The following is a 22,677-nucleotide window of genomic DNA, read 5'->3' on the forward strand; positions in this document are numbered from 1 at the left end:
TTATTTCATGCTTAGTTTGCAGGAAGCTGGACATTGAGGCTTTCCCTTGGCGTGCATTCATGCAGTCTTTCAGCACTTTCAGCACAGTCTTTCAGCAGTCCCAGCACGAGTCCTGACTGTGTTCCAGCTCCACGTGAGGACAGGATTAGGTCTTCCACTTTGTCCCGGTTTCTGTTCAGGCATGTAGCCCAAAGTTTCAGAAAGGTGTTGAGTAACTCTTGATGGATGCCTAGTTTTGACAATGAGGCAACTGTGATTCAGTGTGGCAGATGCATCCAGCTCACAGCCTGAATTCTCCCTTGAGACTTTTAAGTCATTACTATTTTATTAGTAACATATCTCTAAAACTTTGTTCCGTGCTTATTTGAAGCATGAATAACACTGGAAGCAGCCCGATACTTTGCATTTTTATATTGTTTTAGCATACGCTCCCACAGGATGTGGACTGGACTCTGCCCTTCAATTGCCCATGTGGGTTTAACAGCCCTTGGCAGGCACGCAGACCTTTACAAATGGCACAGTGCGGAGTCTTTCGGGGAAAGTTAGCTAATCCCTGGATGTGTACAAGTGCTGAGAAAGACCCACCCCTAAGGCATTAAGTGTGAATTCAGCAAAATCTTGAAACAAATAGACAGGTAAATAAGACAGGGCTAATCTAGGGTCCCTGGAAGCCAGAAAGCAAGGCAGCAGCAGGAAGGGCAGGAAATGTCTTTCTTTGGAATCTGGGCTAAATAATTACCCTGCGCCAAAGACAAGTGAATGTCTTCATGATGTCTAGAAGACAATTGAAATACCAGTGGCAAGAGTTTCTGTGAATCCTAAAACTGCTTTGAGTATTGAGATAGGTGTTATTTTGCCAGGGTAGAATGTCATGCCCAACTTTGGTTACAATGCAAGGGTGTGACACTGCACAGCATCTTGGAGTAGATACACAAACCCCAAACCCTTAATTATTTTCTGAGTACTAGTCCTTTGGATAGCTGCTGAAAAAAGCAAAGAAATCAAACCTCCAGCTGCTGTCTCAGGTGCTTATTCTTCATGACCTGTGACATGCCATGACACAACACAACGTGACACAACATGACAGTACCCCAGCGAAGTTAAATGGAATCATCTCTTATGCAGATGCTCCTATTTCGTTACATATATTTAATGGCTTCGTTTAATGGTGGGCAAGTGTTTCTGAAAATCAGCAGTAGATATTTCTGAGAGTAAAAGGTTGCCTTTGGAGGTGTAAAAGCTGATTTTATACTGGTTTAATGAAACATGCTTATATTTGTACAATCTGAAAACTAAAAAAGATTATAAGGCTTCAAGTATACAAAGACAATTCATTACTTACCTTTCCAGATATGCTGAGCTCCACAGCATTCAACTAGACTGCAGATGCTGATGAAGCAAGGATTAAGTTTTTGTTTCTTGATGAGTTTATAACAAATTTTCATCTTTATTCATTGCACATCTAATCAAACCTCTTTTGCAACTGAGAATTTCACTGAATTGAACAATTATTACATTTAATATGAAGCTAAAGTGCCTTCTGTATTTCAACTGTCATTATCACTTGCTCTTCAAATAAATCCAGAAAATCCTTTAATTACAGTTATTCCAGTTCTACAGGGAGAAGCAATGCTTCATAAAGCTACTATAAATGTCAACAGCAAACTTGCTTCCGCAACTTTTGAAAATTGTAATTTAAACCAGTATTTTGGTCCGTGTATATGTTACCTTGACATCACACTGGTGGACATGGCTTCAGACTGGATATTTAGCCACATTGTAGGTCACTCAAGCCTGTATTTCTTTTCAAATGGCTTAAGCTTTGGGGGGAAAAAAATAGCAACATGGCCTTAAGTTTTCCTGTTAGTCTGTAACCAGTCTAAAGACTGAAAAAAGTCTAAAGTCTAGAGTGAATTGGACAGAAAAAGGGATTTTGCTACAGAGCAAAGATTTAAGTATAACCTGACTAAACAATTGAATCTGTACCAGCACATAAAACTTTGTCGGGAAATAATGGCTGACACAAGCAATTGTAAAGCCTAGTTACTCAAACATCAACAAGTAACGCACAGGTCAAACACTAAAGGATTAAGACTGTGCAAAGAATTGATAATCTGTTTTCAACCAGTAGTTGCAAATTAAATACCCCTGACAGCAATTTTGTAACGGAAAACAGAATTCTTTTGGAATGGAAGTCTGATCATAGAGTAGCATGGTGTATAAAATTGTGAGTTTTACTCTTAAGACCTGCACAGTTCTAAGTCTAAGAGCAATAAAAGTCATTTAGGGAATCACATGGCTTTTGGAAGAACAGCTGACATGATTCAGGGAAGGAGATCCAGGGAAAATTTGGGCACCCAGCCAAGCACTCCTTTCATGTGTAGATCAGGTTCAGAACAAGTGCCTCCAGTTCAGTTTGGCAATGGGTGACCATGCTCTGCAGACCCTCACCTGGAGGTGGACATCAGGATACTGGACTTTTCATCATGAGCCCCTTATCTGTGAAACACTGAGAGCATGGGGAAACTATATTAGGCAGGAAAACTGAAATACTGCTTTCTTATGCCTCATAAGATCCACTATGCCTCATTCAGTCCCTGTGCCTATCTTCTGACAAGGTTGTACAGATTTTACTTGAGACTGGTGCTGGGCTAGAGTTGTTGTTTCCACCAGAAATGTTGCCCAACTAATGATATTCCTTATTCCCAGTCCTCTGGCAGCCTTGCTGGGATATGTACCCTGCATGTGAGTCCTTCGATGCCCATGTTTCCCTTGAAGGCAACTGGCAGCGAGAGCTCAGGCTCTACACTTGGCTTTTAAAGGGCTGAGGTGGGGGTGGGGAAAGGCAGAGAGCAAAGACTGTCAGCGCAGGTTTTGCCCTTGCTGCTGAGGGCTGTGGGGCTTGTCACCAACGAAGAGAGTGAAAGGCCTTGAGGGGAAGCCGTATGAGGAGTGGCTGATGTCTATATAACTTAGGTCAAAGTTACAAAATGCTTATATAGCTTCGGTTATAAGCTACCTATGTAACCTAATAGCAATATAACCTAAACCATGACTTTTTATCAATATAACCTGAAGAATATCAATATAACCTGAATCATAGCCTTCTATACTTATATAGCCTGGATCATAACTTCTATACCTATATAACCTGATGCTTTTATAACCTGAATCATAACTTTTGATACCCATATAACCTGATATGAATAACTTTTATTATACAATGTAATGGCTAGTATATAGTTAACTAGTTGCTTAAATGCAAAATAGACAAAAAGAGAGAGAGAAAAGAAAACCAGCTTGCCAGGTGTATAGTTTTAGAGGTAGATAAGTGTAGTACTAATGAGAAATTGGCAAGTGCAAAGCCAATTCGACACAAAACAAAGAATTTAGGCCAGTTAAGACCAGATGGACCAAGGAGCACCATAACTACACATGCCTCGAAGACAAAGTTGAAAAGATCAAGTGTGAAGAAGACTTTAGAAGCCTTCATCAAAGACCCCTGAATTGGGGAAGCGCAAGCACAGTGCAAAGAATTATCTAATAACCATGAGATCATGCTACGTAAATTAGTTCCTGCGCATATGTGATGATGTTGTAATGACATAGCAACATTAAGCAAAATTTACTGTATAAATATACCACAGCGCTTGACAAAGGCAGGTGAGTTAGGAGGAAAAACCCCCCTCACCACCAGCGCTGCAATAAACAAATACCTGCTCTATATGCACCGGTCTATGGGGATTTATTTCTAGCCTATCTTTCGGGCATCACGGCTGAGGTCACTTGGTCTGATTAGCCTGGAGGAGACTGAGGGGCGACCTCATCACAGTCTACACCTTCCTCGTGAGGGGAAGCAGAGAAGCAGTGGGGCAGGCACTGATCTCTGCCCTGGTGACCAGTGACAGGATCCGAGGGAATGGCATTAAACTGTGTCAGGGGAGGTTTAGGCTGGATATCAGAAAAAGGTCCTTCACCCAGAGGGTGGCTGGGCACTGGAAAAGGCTCCCAAGATAAGTGGTCATGGCACCAAGCCTGTCTGAACTCAAGAAGCGTTTGGACAATACTCTTGGGCACATGGGGTGACTCTTGGGGATGGTCCTACGCATGGCTAAGAGGTAGACTCGATGATCCCTGTGGGTCCCTTTCAACTCAGGATATTCCGCGACTCTGTGAACTGCCCGAGACCGCTGCCCCGGCAGCATACAGCGGTGGTGAAGGACCTTTGGGAAACGTCCCTCCGTCCTTCGGCCCGCTCCCCTGAGCGGAGCGGACTACAACTCCCGGCGTGCAGCGCGGCGCCGGCCGCCGGCCGCCGCTCCGATTGGCCGGCCCCCTCCGCCCTCCCCGCGTGACGGCGCGGGGCCGGCTGCAGCGCCCCCCGCGCGCCGGGGCAGGGCAGCCGCATGGCGGCGGCGGCGGCGGCGTGGGGGCGGCTCCTGCGGGGGGCGCGCGGGGCGGCCTCGCGCCGCGCCTGCAGCTCCGGGGCGCGCGCCAGGGCCGCGGCGCAGGTGAGGGGGCGCCGGCGGGGCCGCGGGGCGGGGAGGGCGCGGGGCCGGCGGCGGGCGCTGGGAGCTGAGGGCGCGGGGCCGCCGGAGGTCGGGTTTGGGAGTTCGCGTGCCGGGCCGGTGCCTCGTCCGTAAGAAGATGTATTTCGTGGAGGGGCTCTCTGGTAGCGGTGGCAGCGCCTGGTGGGGTGACCGGGGGGCTTGGGCGCCGCGGGCGGGGGCTGCCAGCGCGTTCCACAGAAATGCAACCTGTCCGTAGAATTTTGCAACCTGTCCTGGACGGACCGGTGGTTTGTGCCCATGACCTGGGCACATGACCTGGTTCTCTATAGGGGGAAGAGTCAACAAAACATGTAGTAATACATAATTCTTTGTCCTCCCTTTGTTGAAATGTCACCCTTACTTTGGTGGTACGTGGGACACTCCGTATCATGGACCGAGCCGGTCCTGTGCTCCTGCCCAGCCAAAGAGAGATTACACAACGCTCTTTGATCAGCCTGGGTCAAAACCCGAGTGGTTTGGCAGCTTTCGGTGGTTGTGCTCCGATGGTCAAGCGAGCTTCGCACTGAACCTGTTCTGGTGCTGGCGCGAAGTGAACACAGGTGTTGCCCTGATACGGCTTCTCCCGGTTTAACTTTCGGTCCCTCGGGTGGATTCGGGCTCTTGGTGTCCAAATGCAGGCGAAAAAGCGGCGTGGAAAGGCAAAGGTTCTGTAACTGTGGCAGAAGGAGGGCATGGCACACCGAGCAATCCCAGCTAGGACATGATTTATTGAGTTACTTGCAATTGCACGGCTGGCTTTAACAAAGAGAAAATAAGCTAAAGCTACTAGTTACAGACTCCATGTCACCAGAATTGAATGCATTCACTGCCACTTACTTATTTAGAGGAAACCAAATGGATTTGTGCGTTGCTTTATTGAATGTTTACTTGACTCAGAAAAATAGGTTATTGAATTTGTATTGTTTGTTTGTTTGTTTTCCTAGGCCATGAACATTTTTTTAAATTCTGATCAGAATTACTTTTCACTATTTTCTATACGTTGGATACCTTGAACAAACATTCAGGAATACTTTTGAGAGAGCTTGATTACAACATCCGTCTGAAAGCCCTACCTCCCTAAGGGGCAAAACACCACGGTAGCTGGAAGAATGGGATGGGAAGTATGCATTTATGGCATAGTAAATAGTAAACATGAGAAGTGTGCCAGGGCACGGCTCATATCCCGTGGGGCTTGAGAAGCAAGGTTAGTGTAAAAACAAAGGCACTGCAAACTTAGCAACTATACAGTGGTAATATACTCGTTGCTCCTTTCTGTTCTCAGTCTCCTGGGATTGATGTGTAGAGAGGAGCAATTAGCGTTAACAGCCGTAGGGGACAGTGAAATGTGCTTTCAAATGAGAGAACATTCAAACATTCAAAACAGTTGTGAATACTGCTTGACTGTCTTCTGTACTGGAGCTGCAAGTAATCATGGGTTCTCATTAGTTTCCTGAGAATTTGGGGAGGGGGTGTGTGCAAAGGGGAGAAGAGAGCACTAGGCTATATTTCAGTCCCCTTTAAAATGGTCATTATAGCTATGGAAGGAAGAACTCTGTAACTCAGGAGCTTCAAGAGACAACTAGGAGGCTGTGTCCAAAGCCATCCATTGTAAGTCTTTAGGTTAGGTTGCAGACAGTGGGGTCAGTACAGCTGCTGTACTGGCAGTGTGTGGTGAACAATTTACTTGTTTATATCTTGGTTTTTAAGGTACAGTTGTCAGTCTCGGAGATGTGCACAGAGTGGAGTTCCTTTTTCTAAGACTAGAACAGGGCACGTAGCAACAGGCACTCTGAAAGCAGCATTTTCACATTTGTTTGGTTGTTTCCAAGCACTTATTTGGATTTTTTTTTTTTTACTAATTAAGAGTTAACAGTTTGATGCCATCCTACCATCTTGTATCCATGATAATATATGTCCAGATTGTATTCTTGAATTAAAACGATCATGTAGGATGACCTATTTCTACTAAAAAACTGGAAATCAGTATATTTTTTAAAATTCTGCTCTAGATGTATCATGTCCAGTAAGGGTCTTGATACAAAGTTTCACTTCATCTTTCTCCGTGTGCTCTTGTAGATCCTGTAATCCGAACACAACCTGCTGAAAATTTCTATGGCCACAGTGAAGCCTTCAGTGCTGGGATAAAGTGGAGAGCCCAGTTTTCCCAGAAAGACCTCATATGGCCCTAATTCTCAGCCAGTCGTGTCTGAAACTCTCTGTGTGCTGCCTCTCTGTTTTGTGGGTGGCCGGTAGCAGTCCCTGGGCAGTGCTCTCTGTGCCAGTACCCACAAGTGTAGCCTGCTGTTTGGGGTCAGCTGTTGGGCAGCAGCTGCTGAGCCCTCACAAAAACATTTGTCTTGGACTTCTCAGCTCAGACCTCATTCTGGCACTTGGCCTACTTAGGCCCATTTCAGCCTCTGCGGTTGTCTGATTTCCAGGTTGAACCAAGGACATTATGTCACCACTTCCCTACAGACTCAGACACTAAAGGTGAGGCATGAAAGAGAAGAGCTTTTGCTGAGTTGTGTCTGTGATGCTGCAGCAGTGTTAGGTACTACACTGAGACAGCAGCGCTGTGCACAAACCCAGCAAGACTGCAGGAGCTTGATGAGCCAGTGGGTGCAGGAGCAGCGCTAACAATGTCATGGGTGCACAGGTCTGTGCAGAAGTGTCTGCAAGCTTTACTGTTTCCTAGTGCACAAGTATCACAGGGGATGAAGTGAAGGTGGAAGAGTACAGCAAGAATAGTACTTGATCTTCAGCTTGATTAGTAGGTAAGAGTTCTGTCGTCTGCCCCCTTGTGTTTAACTGAGCTTTTTTAGTATCTGTCAGTTTGTGGTGTTCCTGGTGGTTATTGATACCTCTGCTGACAGCTTCCAATTTTGCTGCATTGTTAGACGAGTTCTCCTGGAAATCACAGGTGAATTGTCAGGTCTGAAGGGTTGACAGCTTGTCAAAATGTAGCTGCTAGGTGCAGTCATCTAAGCTCTCATTCTTTCAGTACTAGTATAGAACATGTGATTGACAGCCCAGAGGATGAACCTGTTTTTTTCACGGATCAGATAAAGCACACTGTGTGACAGGGCATACTCCTCCAATGTGCAGAAGTGTCTCCTGTCAACTATGGAGAGTGGGGAGTGGGGACTTGTGGGTTATAGCCATCCCTTTTGAGTGAAAAAGTCTTGGGACTGGGCATTGATATGTTAAAATACCAGCAACCATTCACCTTTTCCCACTTCAGGGAACTAATAACCCTTTCCCTGTAGCCTGGGAACTGTAGCAGGCTTTTGCTGTCTTTCTGTTCCAATAGTTCTCACAAAGTGATGCGGTTCAACCTCAACCTATTCTTCCCCTTGAGAAAATCCTTCTTACACAGCAATCTGAGAGAGTGCTTCATCCTTGCCCTGAGTTACCAGGAAGGCAGCTGAGTTTTCATCTCTGATAATTGGCCTTTCCTGTGGTATTGATAAAAACATGAGTTGGTGCTGGGTGCAGTGGCAGTTTTGGTAGTACAGGATCCCCTTCTGCTGGAGTTCAAGCTGATGGTACTGATGGGTATTTCCTAATTCCTCTGTGCTGAAATCTAATTGGTCAGAAACTGAATAGCTTAAAAATTCCGTCTCCCGTCATTCTTCCCTCCCAGAAAAACCCATTTCTGTACACAAAAAGAAAATGATTGAAAGAAGTTCTAGTGGCTGTGTGAAACATTTTTCTTTTCCCTGTTCTAAAACCCACTACTTTGCGGCAAGAATTAGTTGTTTCCAGTAGAAACTTTAAAGTTTATTGACAACAATTTCTTGCTGAGTGCCTGGTCTTTTAATGCTGCTTCTTGACAGTTCACTTAAGAGTAATTAATGAAGGGCAGTGTTATTCCCCTTACTTTAGCTACATTACCTGTACCAGCCATGTAGATGGATGACAGACCAGCAACAGAACTGGTCTCCTGTGTCCCGCTCCAGTGGTGGCTCCTTCCTGAAAACAGGATATTGCTGTCTTTGAAAGTATGCAGTTTTGTCCTGCATTGCATAAAAGCATTAAAGTCTCCCTCACTTGCCCCCACCTTTCTTTCGGGGAGGACAACTTTTCCCTTCTTTCTTTCCCTGTAATGCACACTCTAAAACCAGGAGGCAGGAGGTTTGCACTGTTCTGTTTTTAAGTGGAGTGGTAAGGAAGCCTGATCCTGAAAAAGATGCAAAAAAGAGTTACTGAGAAAGAAACAGGAGAGGAGGGCTCCCACAAGAGAGCCTCAGATAATTTTAATGAACCTGGGAGTGCTTTCCCTCTCAAATGTGAACACATTTCCAAAATAATAGGAAGGAGAAAATCAGGTATCCAACCAGGTCAGAAGGCAGCATGGTTTTCAAGAAAAAACACTATTGTGTTGTGTTTTTTCTGAGTTTGGCAGATTTCAGAAATGAAGTCTGGTTATTTACCTGGGCTCTTTGAGTTAACCTGGCTTGTATTCGGAGAAACTCTTAGAATAAGTGGAACAGAGCCAGCATTTCTATCAAAGCAAGGAATTCCCAACTTGGGATTTTTTTGGGAAACTAAAGCTGTGCAGAGATCAACAGCAACCCGCACAGCCCTAGGCTGGAGCATTTTCCCGGGGTGTTTAAAACCAGATGACTTGTTCTGCGTGCTGGAGAAAGTGGAGGTGAAAGAACGTGTGTGGCTGCAGAGTGGTTGCCAGAGACTCTTTTGGTGCCGCTGGAAGGGAAGGCCATGTCTCGGGAGGGCTGGCCTTGCACCCATATGCCTCTGCTGTTGTGGCCCCTGAAACTGAAAGGGATTGCTTTCTCCAGGCAGAAAAACAATTCCGTGAAAACTACTACTGCAGTTTTATCAGGGGTAAACAGATGTTTTCTGGGCTTTGAAACAGCCTCTTTGTATGTCTTTTATCTTCTCTAGCTCCTCACTGCTATGAATGTTCTTAGAGATGTTCTTATCTTACCACAGAGCTGTTCGGATCAAGTGCAGTGGATTGTTTAAAGGTTAGTGAAAAGACTGTGCTGCCAAGAACGTCTGCTCCTGCTTTTAAGTTCAGCAGCCAGCATAGTGTTAGCACAGCTGGAAACAAAATTGCTGCGGCTGCTGGTGGCTGAAGTTGTGTCTCTCCCCAGATAACCTTTGCTGTCGGGCTGATTTGATCACTGAGGGTCCTCTGTGGCTTCCACCCACCCACAAATGTTTCTTACAAATGTTTTCAGAATAAAACGTTTTGAGGAAGCATACCTGGGTGGTTCAACACTCTAGCTGATCGTTTCTAGATTTCTTGCAAGGGCTCTATGGAAATCCTGTGCAGGATTAGCTCCTTTGGTTACTAGTGATGACCAGATCCAGGGAGCTGATGGCTGTGGCTATGTGTGTTCCTGCCCAGTCCCTTGGCATTGTCCCATACATGCTGATTTTAGTATGTCCAGAGATTTCACAGATCTGGTTTTCACTAGATGTGAGTCATGGCTTTTGCTTAGGTAAGCAGCTTAAATACCCACTGATGTGTCATTTTGTCTGGTTCCTCATTCTACATCTTAAATTTATGTCAAAACTTTATTTAATCCTTTGCCTGCTGCAGCCTATGAAGACTAGTCAGCACAATTTCAACTTGAGGCACAATTCTGCAGCTGATTCACAGACACACACTTGAACTTTGTGAACACCATGTATACAGAAATGGTTTTTACTTTTCACTAGATATGAAATTCACTGCGTGTCCAGGAATCCTTTAGTTTTGTCCTGGTTTCCATGGCTGTCTGTTAAATATCTGTATGTGGTTAACAAACAAGGACTCAGTGAAGGTGGTTCCCTTAATTATTTTGTTTTCTCTGGTTTATTTTGTGATGCTAGGCAGCTGGCCTCATTCATGAGTTACCAAATTGACCTCCTATAAAATGTTAATTTAAGTCTGATATAATAGATGAAAATACTTAAAAGAGTTTGAATTATGTTGTTTGTGGATGTTTGTACATAGTGCCTGAACCAAGTATCCACCAGCTGATAAAGTACGTTGGTAAACTCTTGCTTTTCTGCAGTACTGTGATAAGAGTTGATTCAGTTACTGTAAGTTTCACTTGAGGTATCAAAATATTTTCCAAAAGCAGCAGAGTGGTTTCAGCTATGCTTTACAGGTATAGAAAAATAGAGCTATAACATTGTAATTTGAAATTCATGGGCTAAAGGCAGTGGGACTCCCTGCATTTAGACCTTGCTATAATCAACAGTTCTGGCACTGATGGTACTGATATTTTTAAGTTACTTGGTATAAGCTTGAACTGTATTCGTTTGCAGCTACTATTTGGGGTATTTATTTTGATACGTAGTGTGATCATAGAAGCATAGAATGGTTTGGGTTGGAAGGGGCCTTTAGATATCATCTAGTTCAAACCCCCTGTCATGGGCAGGGACACCTTGTGCTAGACCAGCTTGCTCAAAGCCCATCCAACGCTTCCAGGGATGGGGCATCCACAACTTCTCTGGGAAGCCTGTTCCAGTGCCTCACCACCCTCACTGTAAAGAATTTCTTCCTAATATCTAAATCTACTGTTTTTCAGTTTAAAACCATTCCCCTTTGTCCTATCACTACAGGCCCTTGTAAGAAGTCCCTCTCCAGCTCTCCTGTAGTCCCATTTAGGTACTGGAAAGTGTTATGATGTCTCCCCAAAGCCATCTCCTCCCCAGGCTGAAAAAATCCAATTCTCTCAGCCTGTATTCTTAGGAGAGGTGCTCCAGCCATCTGAGCAGCTTTGTGGCCCCATCTGGTCTTGCTCCAGGAGGTCCTCATCCTTCTTATGCCCTCATTCTAGAGGGCAAATATTCATACATTGTGCTTTAAAAAAACCCCAAAATTGTAAGTAGAAATCACTTGTAATACTCACTTCATTACAGTTAATAAAGAAATTTTTAAAATTCTGATCTTTTTTATTCAGTTTGAACAGGTGTTCAGAATCACACATTTCTCTTCCAGTTCCATCCTGTGTTATTTGTCGTCTGCTCTGCATTATTTGTCATCTTTTAACTGAGATAAGCCTTTTGGAAATATTCTCTTATATGGGTTTAGGCAGGAAGACTTTGTTGGAAATCTTTTTGGAATACACATCATGAAACATAATTGTATGTAGCAATAATTCAGTTTTGCTATTAAGAAGATGTTAATATTGCACATGGAATATGGTAGGAACATAAGCAGAGATGCAGTGTTTCATCAACTGGTTCGCTTGTGCTGAAGTGGAGGAAGGGCCCCTTCTCTGTAATTTCATTTACCCAAGGGCTGTAGTGAGCGTAGGTGATCCTGGATCACTGATTCTGGGAAGAGACAGACAGTTGAGCAAAAACACCTTCTATTCTGCACAAAAAGCCTGAAGCACGTGTGGCAAAGACAGGTATCTTAAAATGCACAGGGAGAATTGTAGAAATGGAATTGTGTAGGGTATGAAACTTAATCAATAAATGGCCAGTTTTGATGATGGTTTTCCTTGGGCAGCTGTCTATGTGGGGAGGAATGGAATAATAATTATCAGTTCAGTTCAAAGTTGATATTTATACAGCAAGTTGACAGGGTAACTATTCAAATATTTGACACTTGCTTGTTTTTGTTACAGGAATTACAAAGCTCAGGAAGAGAACGCTTTGTACTGGAACATGCTGCTCCATTCTCTGCTTTTTTGACAGACAGCTTTGGGCGGCAGCACAATTACTTGCGAATTTCGTTGACTGAGAAATGCAACCTCAGGTGTAAGTGTCTGCTGGTTCCTTGCACAAGACTCCTCTGCACATTCTTGGCAAATGCCAAGGTGTGGGTTAGGGTGTTACTGCTGAGCTGGTGCTGTGCTGTTTCTTGTCTTCACAAAGTAACAATAAAGGACAGATAGAGACTAATTAGAGCTGAGCTACTGATGGGATGGGGAGCAAAGAGCAAGCCTAGGGACCTGCCAGAGACAGGAAGTGACAGATCTTTTATCAGACTTGATGTGGTTTGGATAATGGTGCTTGTGTGCCCAAGGTCTCTGTAAGCAGGAGAGCTCATACCTGGGCATTCCCACAATTACGTCTGCAAAGTCTGTGCTGATGTCCCAGGGCTTGCTGGTTGAACTTGGTGTCTCTGTTTGAATGCAGGTTAGATAGAAGTAAGATCCTCTTTTTCTTCAAAGTGGATCCATTGTAATTTTGAGGCACATCAAATTAGTCTTGGGTTTTTCTCTGAAGGAAACCAGGAAATTGTTAGGAGATTGTTTGTAAAATTTTTGCACAATTGGTGTCATTTGACATTCATTAAAGACAGCTGCCCTTGGTGCATTTTCCCCATCAATATTAGATTAATTGCTGCTGGTTATTTTTTGCCCCATGTATTTGTGTAATCTTTGTTTCAGGTCAGTACTGTATGCCTGAGGAAGGTGTTCAGCTGACTCCAAAATCAGAGCTACTGACTGCCCAGGAGATAATCACCTTAGCCAGACTGTTTGTGAAAGAAGGTGTGGAGAAGATCCGACTGACAGGTGGAGAGCCGCTTATCCGTCCCGATGTGGTGGATATTGTGGGTGAGTTCCAAATCAGTACAGAGTGTTTCAGAATGACTTGGTACACGTCGATCCAAGAACTGCACTTACAGATACCTACTGACACAGTCTGGCAACCAGAAGGATAGTTACACATTTAATCGTGGTGTTTTTTCCCAGCATTGTGAAATGCAAGATACCTTTCAGAAAATTTCCAGTTCTACTCTGTTGCTTGGATGGAACTTCCGTGTCTTTATATTATACCAGCTGAACTTAGCATTGTTTTCATATTCAACATCTGGCTACAGTAACTTGCAATAATGCAGCCTGAGGGTGAAAAATCAAGAACTTACATGACCAGGTCCTCACTGGGGAAGAACAAGTGATATGTGCTTACAAACAAAACAAATTTTCTCTGTGATGTTTTAGGAGTGTGAGGTTTTTATTGTGGTTTTGTTTTGCTACCTTGATAACAGATGTTACTTGCTTGTGTTTAATAAGGAATGGTGAAAAAAACCTGTGTTTTTACAGTTATTGATGAAGACTATTACTTCAATGGAAGGTAAATTACTGGGTAAATTTTATCTGCTTTGATAGGTATTGTGTTAAATTACTCTGCCTGGGTCTTTTCTCTTGAGTCAGGTGCTTTTTTTCCTCTGTCCAAAGTCTCATATGTTAAGAAAATTGCGGTAGATCTGTGTAGTGTCAATGTATAGATTAAGGCTGTGTAGGGGGGTGCACTTTGGTGTATTGTAGACAATTGGACTTGTCTGTTTCTGGACATACACTCTTCTAAGTACTGAAGATAAGAAGGGGTTTATGTGGAAGATGAAGGTCTTGAAAGAAGGGAGGTTGCCTACCAATGCAGTGAGCTTTTGTGTAGAAAACAGTTGGTCTCTGCCTCTGCTCTGTTTTGTTCAGGATTTGGAAGAACTTTTCCAAAGAAGACGACCTTCCAAAGGAAGCAGAGGAGCTGTTGTAGTTTGTACAACTGACCTGTTTATAGCTGGAAAAGCTGTGACTGGACTGAGCTGGGGTGTGTCACCTCAAACTTTGATTGTGAAGAGTTCTGAAATGGCACTAACATTTTGGTACTCTGAAATACCATTATCTAGAACATTTTGCCCATGCATGATGGGTTTGGGGTTGTTTTAGTATTGAGGGAGCTATATGCCTTTCAAGAGACACATTTCTTTCAAGGTATTAGATTCTTTCCAATGGTAATAGGTATAATTATTGGCTCCTATAAAAGGGAACTAGATTTATAAATTAGGTTGCAATTTAAAATACAATAAAGCTTTGCAGTTCAGCATATAGTATTGGCATGAAAACGAGTTGAAATCAACCATCAGTTCAGTGCAGAACTTTCTTTTCTGGAGTATTGTAGGCACCTTTTTTATTTGTCAGTGGTAGCTGCTGATGGCTTATACTCAACACAGCCGTTCTGATGTTGATAGTCTAAGTGGAGTAGTCAGGTCGTGGCAATTTGCATTATCGTATTGCTGCAATCCAGAAGTATTGGTACTAGAAGGATAGACATCTTTTTGTTTTGCTTTACTCCAACGATAGAATTCTCAAAGGTTCATTTTTGTGCCTGAAAGAGAGAAATGGATCTTTTTGAACTACTGGGTTTTCATTATTCTGCCCGTGTTCCTGTTGACAGCTGAGCTTTGACAGATTCATAGTGATCGTATTAATGGATAACAATAGTGATCTTGGGGTGAAGGTAAGGGATGTTCAGATGTTTGTCCTGTTGTATTAGTTCATTCTGTTGTGGATTTATATTAGTCTGGCTGGGTTTTTTTAAGGTATGTTGAAAATTGTTGAATTAGGTCTACAAGCACTTCCTGTTTTCTCAGACTTTGGTATTACTCTACAGTGCCCCAGTCTGGGATCAAGATAAGAGACTCAAAACTAAATAGCTCAGTGTAATAGCTATGGGAAAACTCATTGAAGGAAAATCAAGCCCAAAAATGTCTTCTGCAGAATTTGAGTAAAGCACCTTTATTGAAGCTGTCTTAGCATAATGTACTGGTTTGGTCTGGGATAGTTAGTCTGGTTATCTAGATGGTTTTAGAGAAGCTGGCTACAATATCTCAGGTGCTGAAATGGGTTGAGGTTTAAGCTAGGTTTATTTTTAGCCACCCTTTCTCCAAACCATAAATGATCTGTGAAATGCCAGTAAAGCTCAAAGATGTTAATGCTAGATTTCTGTTACCAAATTTTTTTAATACTCAAATTCAAGTTTTTTAGTTGTTTCAATGAACAAATGTGATTTGAAGCTACTGTAGGAGACCATGCTATTCAGAGACCTTCTACAGGTCTTTAGATTATTTTAAATCTTTTAACAGATGCACGTACATAAACTATGAGTCAGCATCCAACACTTGCTGAAAGCTAAATTATGTCCTGGGTACTGCTGAAAACATATGTTTGAGACTTTTCTGAAGCAGCTGATAGTGGAATGTAGAATCCATCTCCTTTGAGATACTCAAAGTTTAAATAAGCACCGGATATAAACTCTGTGATAGCTGTTTATTATTAGTAGTCTGAGGAGTACACATCTGCACTGACAAGATCATTTCCCAAGGGGTGGAGGATGGACTATTGGATGACTTTTTGTAGCAACATACCCATTTCAAGAGAGAAGTGGTGTAGGGTAGACTTGTTAGTTGATGTGTTAGGAAATATACACACCTTTTCTGGACTCAGTCGGGAGAAATACAGTTAAGGAAATGATTGGAGGAGAATATGTAAGAAAATTGTCTATTTAAGAAGATGCTCCTGATCCTAAAGGAAAAGGTACATGTGAAATGGTTCACTTCATGGCTCAAGTTTGACATACAAGTTTTAGCTTCATGCTATGGACTTACAACATCTGTTGTGTTTCCTTTTTTACTTGATAGTTTTTGTCAGTTGCCTTTGCTTGTGCTGATTGGTGCTAAAGCAAACAGATTTAATGCAGGTACAAGGAGAGTTACAAAGTTATGAAGTCTCTTTAATCCCTTTTGGATTTAGAGGTCAACAAGCCAAGAAACCAAGACACTGTGAAGGTTACACTTGGTAGAGTATTCTGACTGGTCCTTTTTAGCTTGTTGGTGTTAGTGTTAAGCCTCCATCTCTTATTTCTCAGTTGTCTACTGTCCAATTTGTTACTACAGGTGATTCCATGTATTAGTGTATTTCCAGTGCCTCATCCTGTATCTTGCTCTGTCTCATGAGGAAAAATACGTATGGACATCATCTGCTACCTGTACTGACCTAATATCTGGTGCTACTTTTTAAAAATTTTTCCATTTTGGGCTGCAGAATGACATTAGTTTTATTCAATACCTTTATTCATTTTACATTTCTAGCAATGAAGCCTGTATGGCACCTAGACTCTTTTTCTCAGTTGTTCTGAGGTGTTCAGCATTTTGTGTGTTCTGAGGCTGTAAATAAAAGTAGTGATGTTCCTAAAGTATCCTCTGGCTGCAGTGTGTATCCTTTATTCTCAGGAAGATTAGACCTCTAGTGATAGTTAGTGTTAAGTAATCTTTGGCAAAATTGAGCCAGTAGCACTTATCCTCTAGAAAGAGGTTTTTCTTAGTCATTTAGGAGGATTTTGAGAGGTGAAGGCCAGGAAAAAACCTCTCTTAGTAAAGATTGCTCTTTCCCTACAACCTCATGTCTTTATGGAGCTCTTAATCATGTTGCAAAATGCTGCTGCTGTAAACTTCAGCATCTTTGCTGTGACCTAGCTTGACCCATTCCAGCATTCTGGACTCATTTTAGGGTGAATATTTTGAAAAGAGCTGGGAAATGAGATAAATCAGAAATAAAGCTCTTATCAACATGAACAAATAGAGGTAAAATAGCAAGGGAAGAAGGGACTATGAAATAGTTGTGCTGTAATTACAGCTGCCTCAAGAGTACGGGTTCTTCAAATATTTCTTAAATAATTAGGGTGGAGGCTATGAGGGAGGGAGGAAAAACCAAAGTAAATTACTTTGCTGTGGCTCTGCTTCTGCAAGTTGTTTATGAGGGTTTTGTTCTTATTTGTTATTGTACTGATAACTGGAAGTTTGAAGGCTTGATCTCTGGAGATCTGGTATGCTGAGGATTTCTGCATTTGGCTTATGAGGAGGCAGCTCTTTTTTAAATCTTAATCGCATTATATTAACTGTTTCTTATGCTGTTTTCTTTTGTTAGCCATTTTTTAGTGTCTTGCGTAAGCACTCTCCGGTTGGCCGGGCTACCACTGGTAATGGAAATATCTCAGTTGTCAAGTGCAAATGTTTTGTCCCTTTGGATGTTGTTGCCTTGGATTCTCTGTAGTAGTCCAGTATGTTGACCTTTTCCTGTTTAGTTGGGACTGCATATGGTATTTTTTTCAGAAGTTTAAAGTCACTACTGCTGGCAGCTACCTCTGGGTTAGAACTGGTTTCTGGTAAAGCATTGTAGGATAAGTGTTGCTAAATAAACAGGTCAGGTGTCAGTTGTGAAAGGGATGGCTTGCTGCTTATTATTATTGCAGAACATAAAATTCAGCTTGCAAAGGTCGATGAGGATAAGAAAGTACACAAAATCAGAGGCTGCCTTCCAGCAATAAAGTAGGTATTTACTCTAAGAAATGAAGAACAAAAGTAGTGTGCATTTTAATAAAACAGAACTGTATCACCAATTTCACTTGCAATAAACTGCTCTCTCATACCTTTTGAAATGGATTTGTGCTAAAATTGGTCTCTTAAACCAATACAGCTGGAAGAAAGCCAAAGCACTGAAGTGTCCACATTTTCTTCACACCTTCAGTGATACTTTTTGCTTTGTTTCACAAATGCTTTGTGTTTTCTGTGTAACTTATAGTTTAACTACTTATTTGAAGTGTTCTTTTTACTTTTTATTTCCTAGGTCAACTGTACAAGCTAGAAGGGCTGAAAACCATTGCTGTCACAACCAATGGGATCAACTTAACCAGACTGCTGCCCCGGCTGAAGGAGGCAGGACTGAATGCCATTAACATTAGCCTGGATACTTTGGTGCCAGCTAAATTTGAGTTCATTGTCCGGAGGAAAGGTACAAGCTTGTCTTCTAAGGCAACTGTGTTAATACTTGCAGGAATGTTGTGAATTGTTTACTGTATCTTTCACAGTCAGTTACTTTGGTAGGGAAGTGAGACTGAGACTAGGAAAAGTCGTCTGTACTAGCTTGTTCAATAGTGACTCTTTTTCCTTCTTCCTGTAATGCTTAGGAAGAGCCCCTTTCATTGAAGTTGGTGAAGTAGAAGATGCTCAGCTCACCACAGTTAGTCATGTGGCTAGTCATATAATCTATAACTGGCTAGTCATAGATCTTAAGAGGGCTCTCCAAATCTTGTGTTGGTCGTGTGTGCTGCTCTTCTTTAATACTGTTCAAAAAAACCAAATGTTTCTGCTATACCATCTGGGGTCAAAGATGCCACAAGAACTTAACTTCTTGTCATGAATAGTGGCAGTTTCTGGAAGTTATATTTGGGGTGTGGTAGCAGTGGTCTCACTTGTGGGTAGTGATGTTCTGTATCCACTACTTTTTAATAGGAGGTAATTTGAGGAGGGCTGTTGGCTCTGTAACCTCTCCTACTCAGCAAGTAATTCCAAATAAAATTTCAAAAATGCTTGGATATGCCCAGTGTTACAGATTCTTGTTTAAATGAATCCTAAAGCTGATCGTAGAGCTCAGCTTCATGGTTGGGCTTCCTTCCAAACTAAAGTTGGTTTGATGTTGTATCAGTCTCCTTCTTGTCCAGCAATGTAACTTCAGCAGTCTGTGAACATCTAATTCTGACAAAACCTCTGAGTAGCCACCAGATGGGGCAACAGCCTCAGATAGAGGTAGGAAGAGGACTGTAGAAATCTGAAATGCTGTGAGAAGTAATGTCTGCATTTGAATCACTGCTGTCAAACTAAAGTTCTGCTGGCAGGTGCAGAAAGGTGTCCTTGTCAACAGTCTCTATGGGAGCACTACTTCAGGTTTCTGTGTCATGGTGCAGAAATCAGTTCTTGTCATAAATCTGACTGGAGCCTTATCCTTCCAGGGTAGGCTATTACATTAATCTGGTTGTGTCATGGCACAGTTGGCTCCCAGAGTGGTATCTGGGAGTATCTAATCACAAACAGGTGTTGGCTATGCTCTTTCCTTCTGCTCTCTGTGTTTGAGTATTACCTGGTTTGTGACATTCATTAGGAACACGCCTTTCTTTTGCCACTGAAGGGGCAAATGTGAGCCTCCAGCTTCCTGAATTATAAGGCCAGAGATCTTCATATATGATTAGAAGCTGTTAGGAGTGTGCTGCTTATAAGGTAAACTGAAAGTTATTAGGGATGAGGGTAATTTTTATTATATAAATGTTCTCTTCCCCCTCTAAAGAAAAAAAGATCTTTTACCAACAAAGAGAGAAATTGCTCAACTGAACGGCATAGACAATGAACAGGGAAATTTCTATTACTCCGTATTTTTAAAGAGGAGAAAAAAGTCTCCAAATCATAGATTTTTTTCTAAGCAGAGAGATCAGTTTAAAATAGTAACATTGAGTTCTGTTGGTTTGGATTTTTTTTTCTTTTTTTTTGTTAAGGTTAAAGACTGAAATTATGTCAAATACTTTTTTTTTTTGAGGGTTTTTATTTAATAGGAGATTTCCAAGTATGGAATGAGCAGAGAATAGAGTGCCTGCCCTACTGAGCTACCCTGTCTCCTGTGGCAGTTCCAGAGGCAACAAGATATAGCTCTATTAAGGTGAGAGGGATTCCTGGTCTTGGACTCCTACAGGCTGATAACTTCTCTGGAAAGTAAAGGTGGCATCTGTTTATGGAGCTTAGCAGGAACTTGAGAAACTTGGAATAATTTCTGTTTTGCTGGAAAGTCAATCTAGGGTTTTAAGAAGACATAGAAAATGTGTGCCCTGCATCACATCTGCCCCTACTTGCAAATGGTTGGGATAGACAAAAATGACTGTGAGATCCTGATGTGTGAAAGCACTTTAGAGTACCATATTTCTACCTCTCCCAATCTACCACATTCTGAGGGATGAACAAATGAAAAATGTTTTCATGCAGGTAGCCAGTCTAACCTGTTTCATGGCCTGTCCCTTTTGTGTGTGTGTGTGTGTGTTTCATACAAGGAGAAATGAGGTAATGATGTACTGTAATTTTATCATTAAATGTAGGCCTGAAGCCTTTTTTCCTGTAAGGATTAAATGCTGGGAGGTTTTGTACAACATAGGATTTTTCTGGATGGCTCTAAGGTTCTCTGTACTACAAAGCTGGCTAAAGTTCTGACTTCAGAAGAGATCAAATATGATGAAAATACTGAAATTTTTCATTGGGTGAAAGAGGAGAAGTGGTTGCTTCCTGGCCTCTTGAGTTACATTGAGTTCCTCCTTTCTGTAATCCTGAGGTCACACATGAGATTTTCTGAGCAGTTACAGAGATTTTTGATCCCATTCATGGCTCTGGGTAGTGCTTACAGCACTGTCATTATCTCTTGCCACAATCTGCCTGCAATCTTGCTTAATTGGAAGGAGATCTACCACAGGTGCTGGAAACTTCCTAGGCACATGCAAAAGTAGGTAGTGATTGAGAAAGGTGACAAGCCATAACTTCAGATACTTGCTTGCAAGAGTTATTTCACTGTGTGAAATAACTTTGCTCTTCACCACTCTTTTTGCACCCAGGATTAGCATTAGAACTAGCTTATTAAATAATTGTGTCTTCTGCTTTCCTGTGCCCATGCTTTATGATGGCTTTACTAGCCAGAGAGCAGTGAAGTGAAATTTTTGTCTCTTTCCTTTTCTTTTTTTCTGATTTTGAGTGCATCCAATATTAAGTATGTACAGAGTACTATTGAGTTACTGCTTTTTTCTGCTAAGACACCTACAGAGTAGTGAAGGTATGATCTGTTCACTAGAGAATCTGAGGTTCCAGTAGATCATAGATAGGGAAAGGAGGGCGATGGACCTGCCAGGGTAGAAGAGGCATTCACAAACACGGGGCAAGCAGCTGAGCGCTCAGTAGAAATGTGTGCCCAGAGCTCGGGAGTTTGCTGTCTCGTTCCTGCTCACCTCTGTTCTCTGCCAGCTGCTGAGTGTGGCAGGGAGGGAATAATATGCAAAGTATGAAATTGATGTCTTGATGAAAGGTCTTAACTTTAAACAAAGTTGACGGAAGGGGTGGTTTGGATGAGATCATTAAGAGGCTTTCCTAAATGACTTTGGAATTCTAAAACTGCATGGTTGTTTTTTTTTTTTTCTTCCAGCTTTAAGAGGTATGTGTAGGGGCAAAGATACTTGCCCTGAATTAACTGTATCCCTGTGTTTGAGAGCAGCTGGCGGGTGTAGGCCACACTAAATGGTAGAATGAAACCGGCCACTTCATTCCTTGAAGTAGTTTTTGACATCTTTCATTTGTTTTCAAGGGTCTAAGGCCAACTGAATTGCTTTCCTAAATGCTCTAATCCGTGCCACATTTTGTTCATTTTGTTCACTGATTTCCCATGTTTAGTCATAAAAATGATGATCCTGAAAAATGCTGCCTCTGATCTTCTGACTAATGCATAGTCAGTAGCTTTGGGAAGCCAATTACATCTGTAGCCAGGGTTGAACAGGGAATCAAGGGGCTTTTGTTTGGTCCTAAACCCACTCCACCCAAAATGTACTTTAGAAAAATCCTTTTAAAATTCACTTAGCAACATTGCTGTCTGATTCCGAACAGTGAAATTCTGCCATTGTAGAAAAGACACAAGTCATTACTATAAAATAAACATTAATTTGTTATTTTTTCTTCATTGCATCTGGAGGCAGTTGATAAATTCTTTCCACTCCCTTTAAGAAGAATGTAACACAAGGAAAGCTGACTTACAGGGAAGTGGAGAATCATATGCTAATAATATATGGATATCCAAAGATGTAAAAAACCATACCAGTATTGTTGATTACTCATATACCAGTTAAATATTGATATCAGTGACTTGAGCACAGTAACACTGGTAGTCTTTGTGGATTTTGGGGGGGGGGGGGTATAATTAAAGTCTCTTTATTTGCAGGTCTTTTTACTTGCAGCTGTGCCTACTGAATCAGATTGGTTTTTATTTGTCTTGTACTTAATAACCACCTTTTGTCTTTGTCACTCTTTTTGTATCTTAGGCTTTCACAAGGTAATGGAAGGAATCCACAAAGCCGCTGAACTTGGCTACCATCCTGTTAAGGTAGATACAGTGTTTATTTACTCTGAAAACTGTTGTGTTTTACCATATGTACAGTTCACCTGAAAAGGAATTTATTATATTCCATCTCGCCTCCCACCCTACCCCATGAATAACTTTTAGTGAAGCTGGGGAAAAACTTGAAGATCACATCAAGAAGTAACAAGGAGAAATCTTGTGCAGCTGGGGGTGCAGGTTCATACTGCCTCAGCCTACTGATTACATCATCACAGGATAGCCCTGCTCTGTACTTGCCTCCTCCTGCCCTCTCTCTTGAATTGGCATTTGTCTCACTCAGCTCTGCATCTGGCCAAGGCAGTTAGCTGGCAGGAACTACCCTGCAAAAAGACATTCATTTTCTCCTGTTATGTCTCCTTTAGCTTCTTATAGCAGACTATTTCGAGTGCCAGTGTGAGAGGAAAAGC

The 22,677-nt window shown here is 42.1% G+C and overlaps 1 protein-coding gene across 3 annotated transcripts in view; it reads left to right on the plus strand.

Moving 5' to 3' along the window:
* Nucleotides 1-4,437: 4,437 nt before the first annotated feature.
* Nucleotides 4,438-22,677, plus strand: part of MOCS1 (molybdenum cofactor synthesis 1) — a 30,606-nt gene continuing 12,366 nt past the window's right edge. Inside the window, exons 1-5 of one of the 3 annotated variants that reach the window (XM_039568985.1) lie at nt 4,438-4,511; nt 12,146-12,278; nt 12,914-13,081; nt 17,930-18,094; nt 22,194-22,255. In XM_039568985.1, the coding sequence (XP_039424919.1) occupies nt 12,925-13,081; nt 17,930-18,094; nt 22,194-22,255 (384 nt within the window). In that variant the 5' untranslated portion in view covers nt 4,438-4,511; nt 12,146-12,278; nt 12,914-12,924. Of the gene's footprint in view, nt 4,512-12,145; nt 12,279-12,913; nt 13,082-17,929; nt 18,095-19,669; nt 19,790-22,193; nt 22,256-22,677 lie in introns of those variants that run through there. The other 2 variants (XM_019281274.3, XM_010391817.4) reach the window with 2 other exon arrangements.

Source organism: Corvus cornix, chromosome 3, assembly GCF_000738735.6.
Source record: "Corvus cornix cornix isolate S_Up_H32 chromosome 3, ASM73873v5, whole genome shotgun sequence".
Lineage (NCBI taxonomy): Eukaryota > Metazoa > Chordata > Aves > Passeriformes > Corvidae > Corvus > Corvus cornix.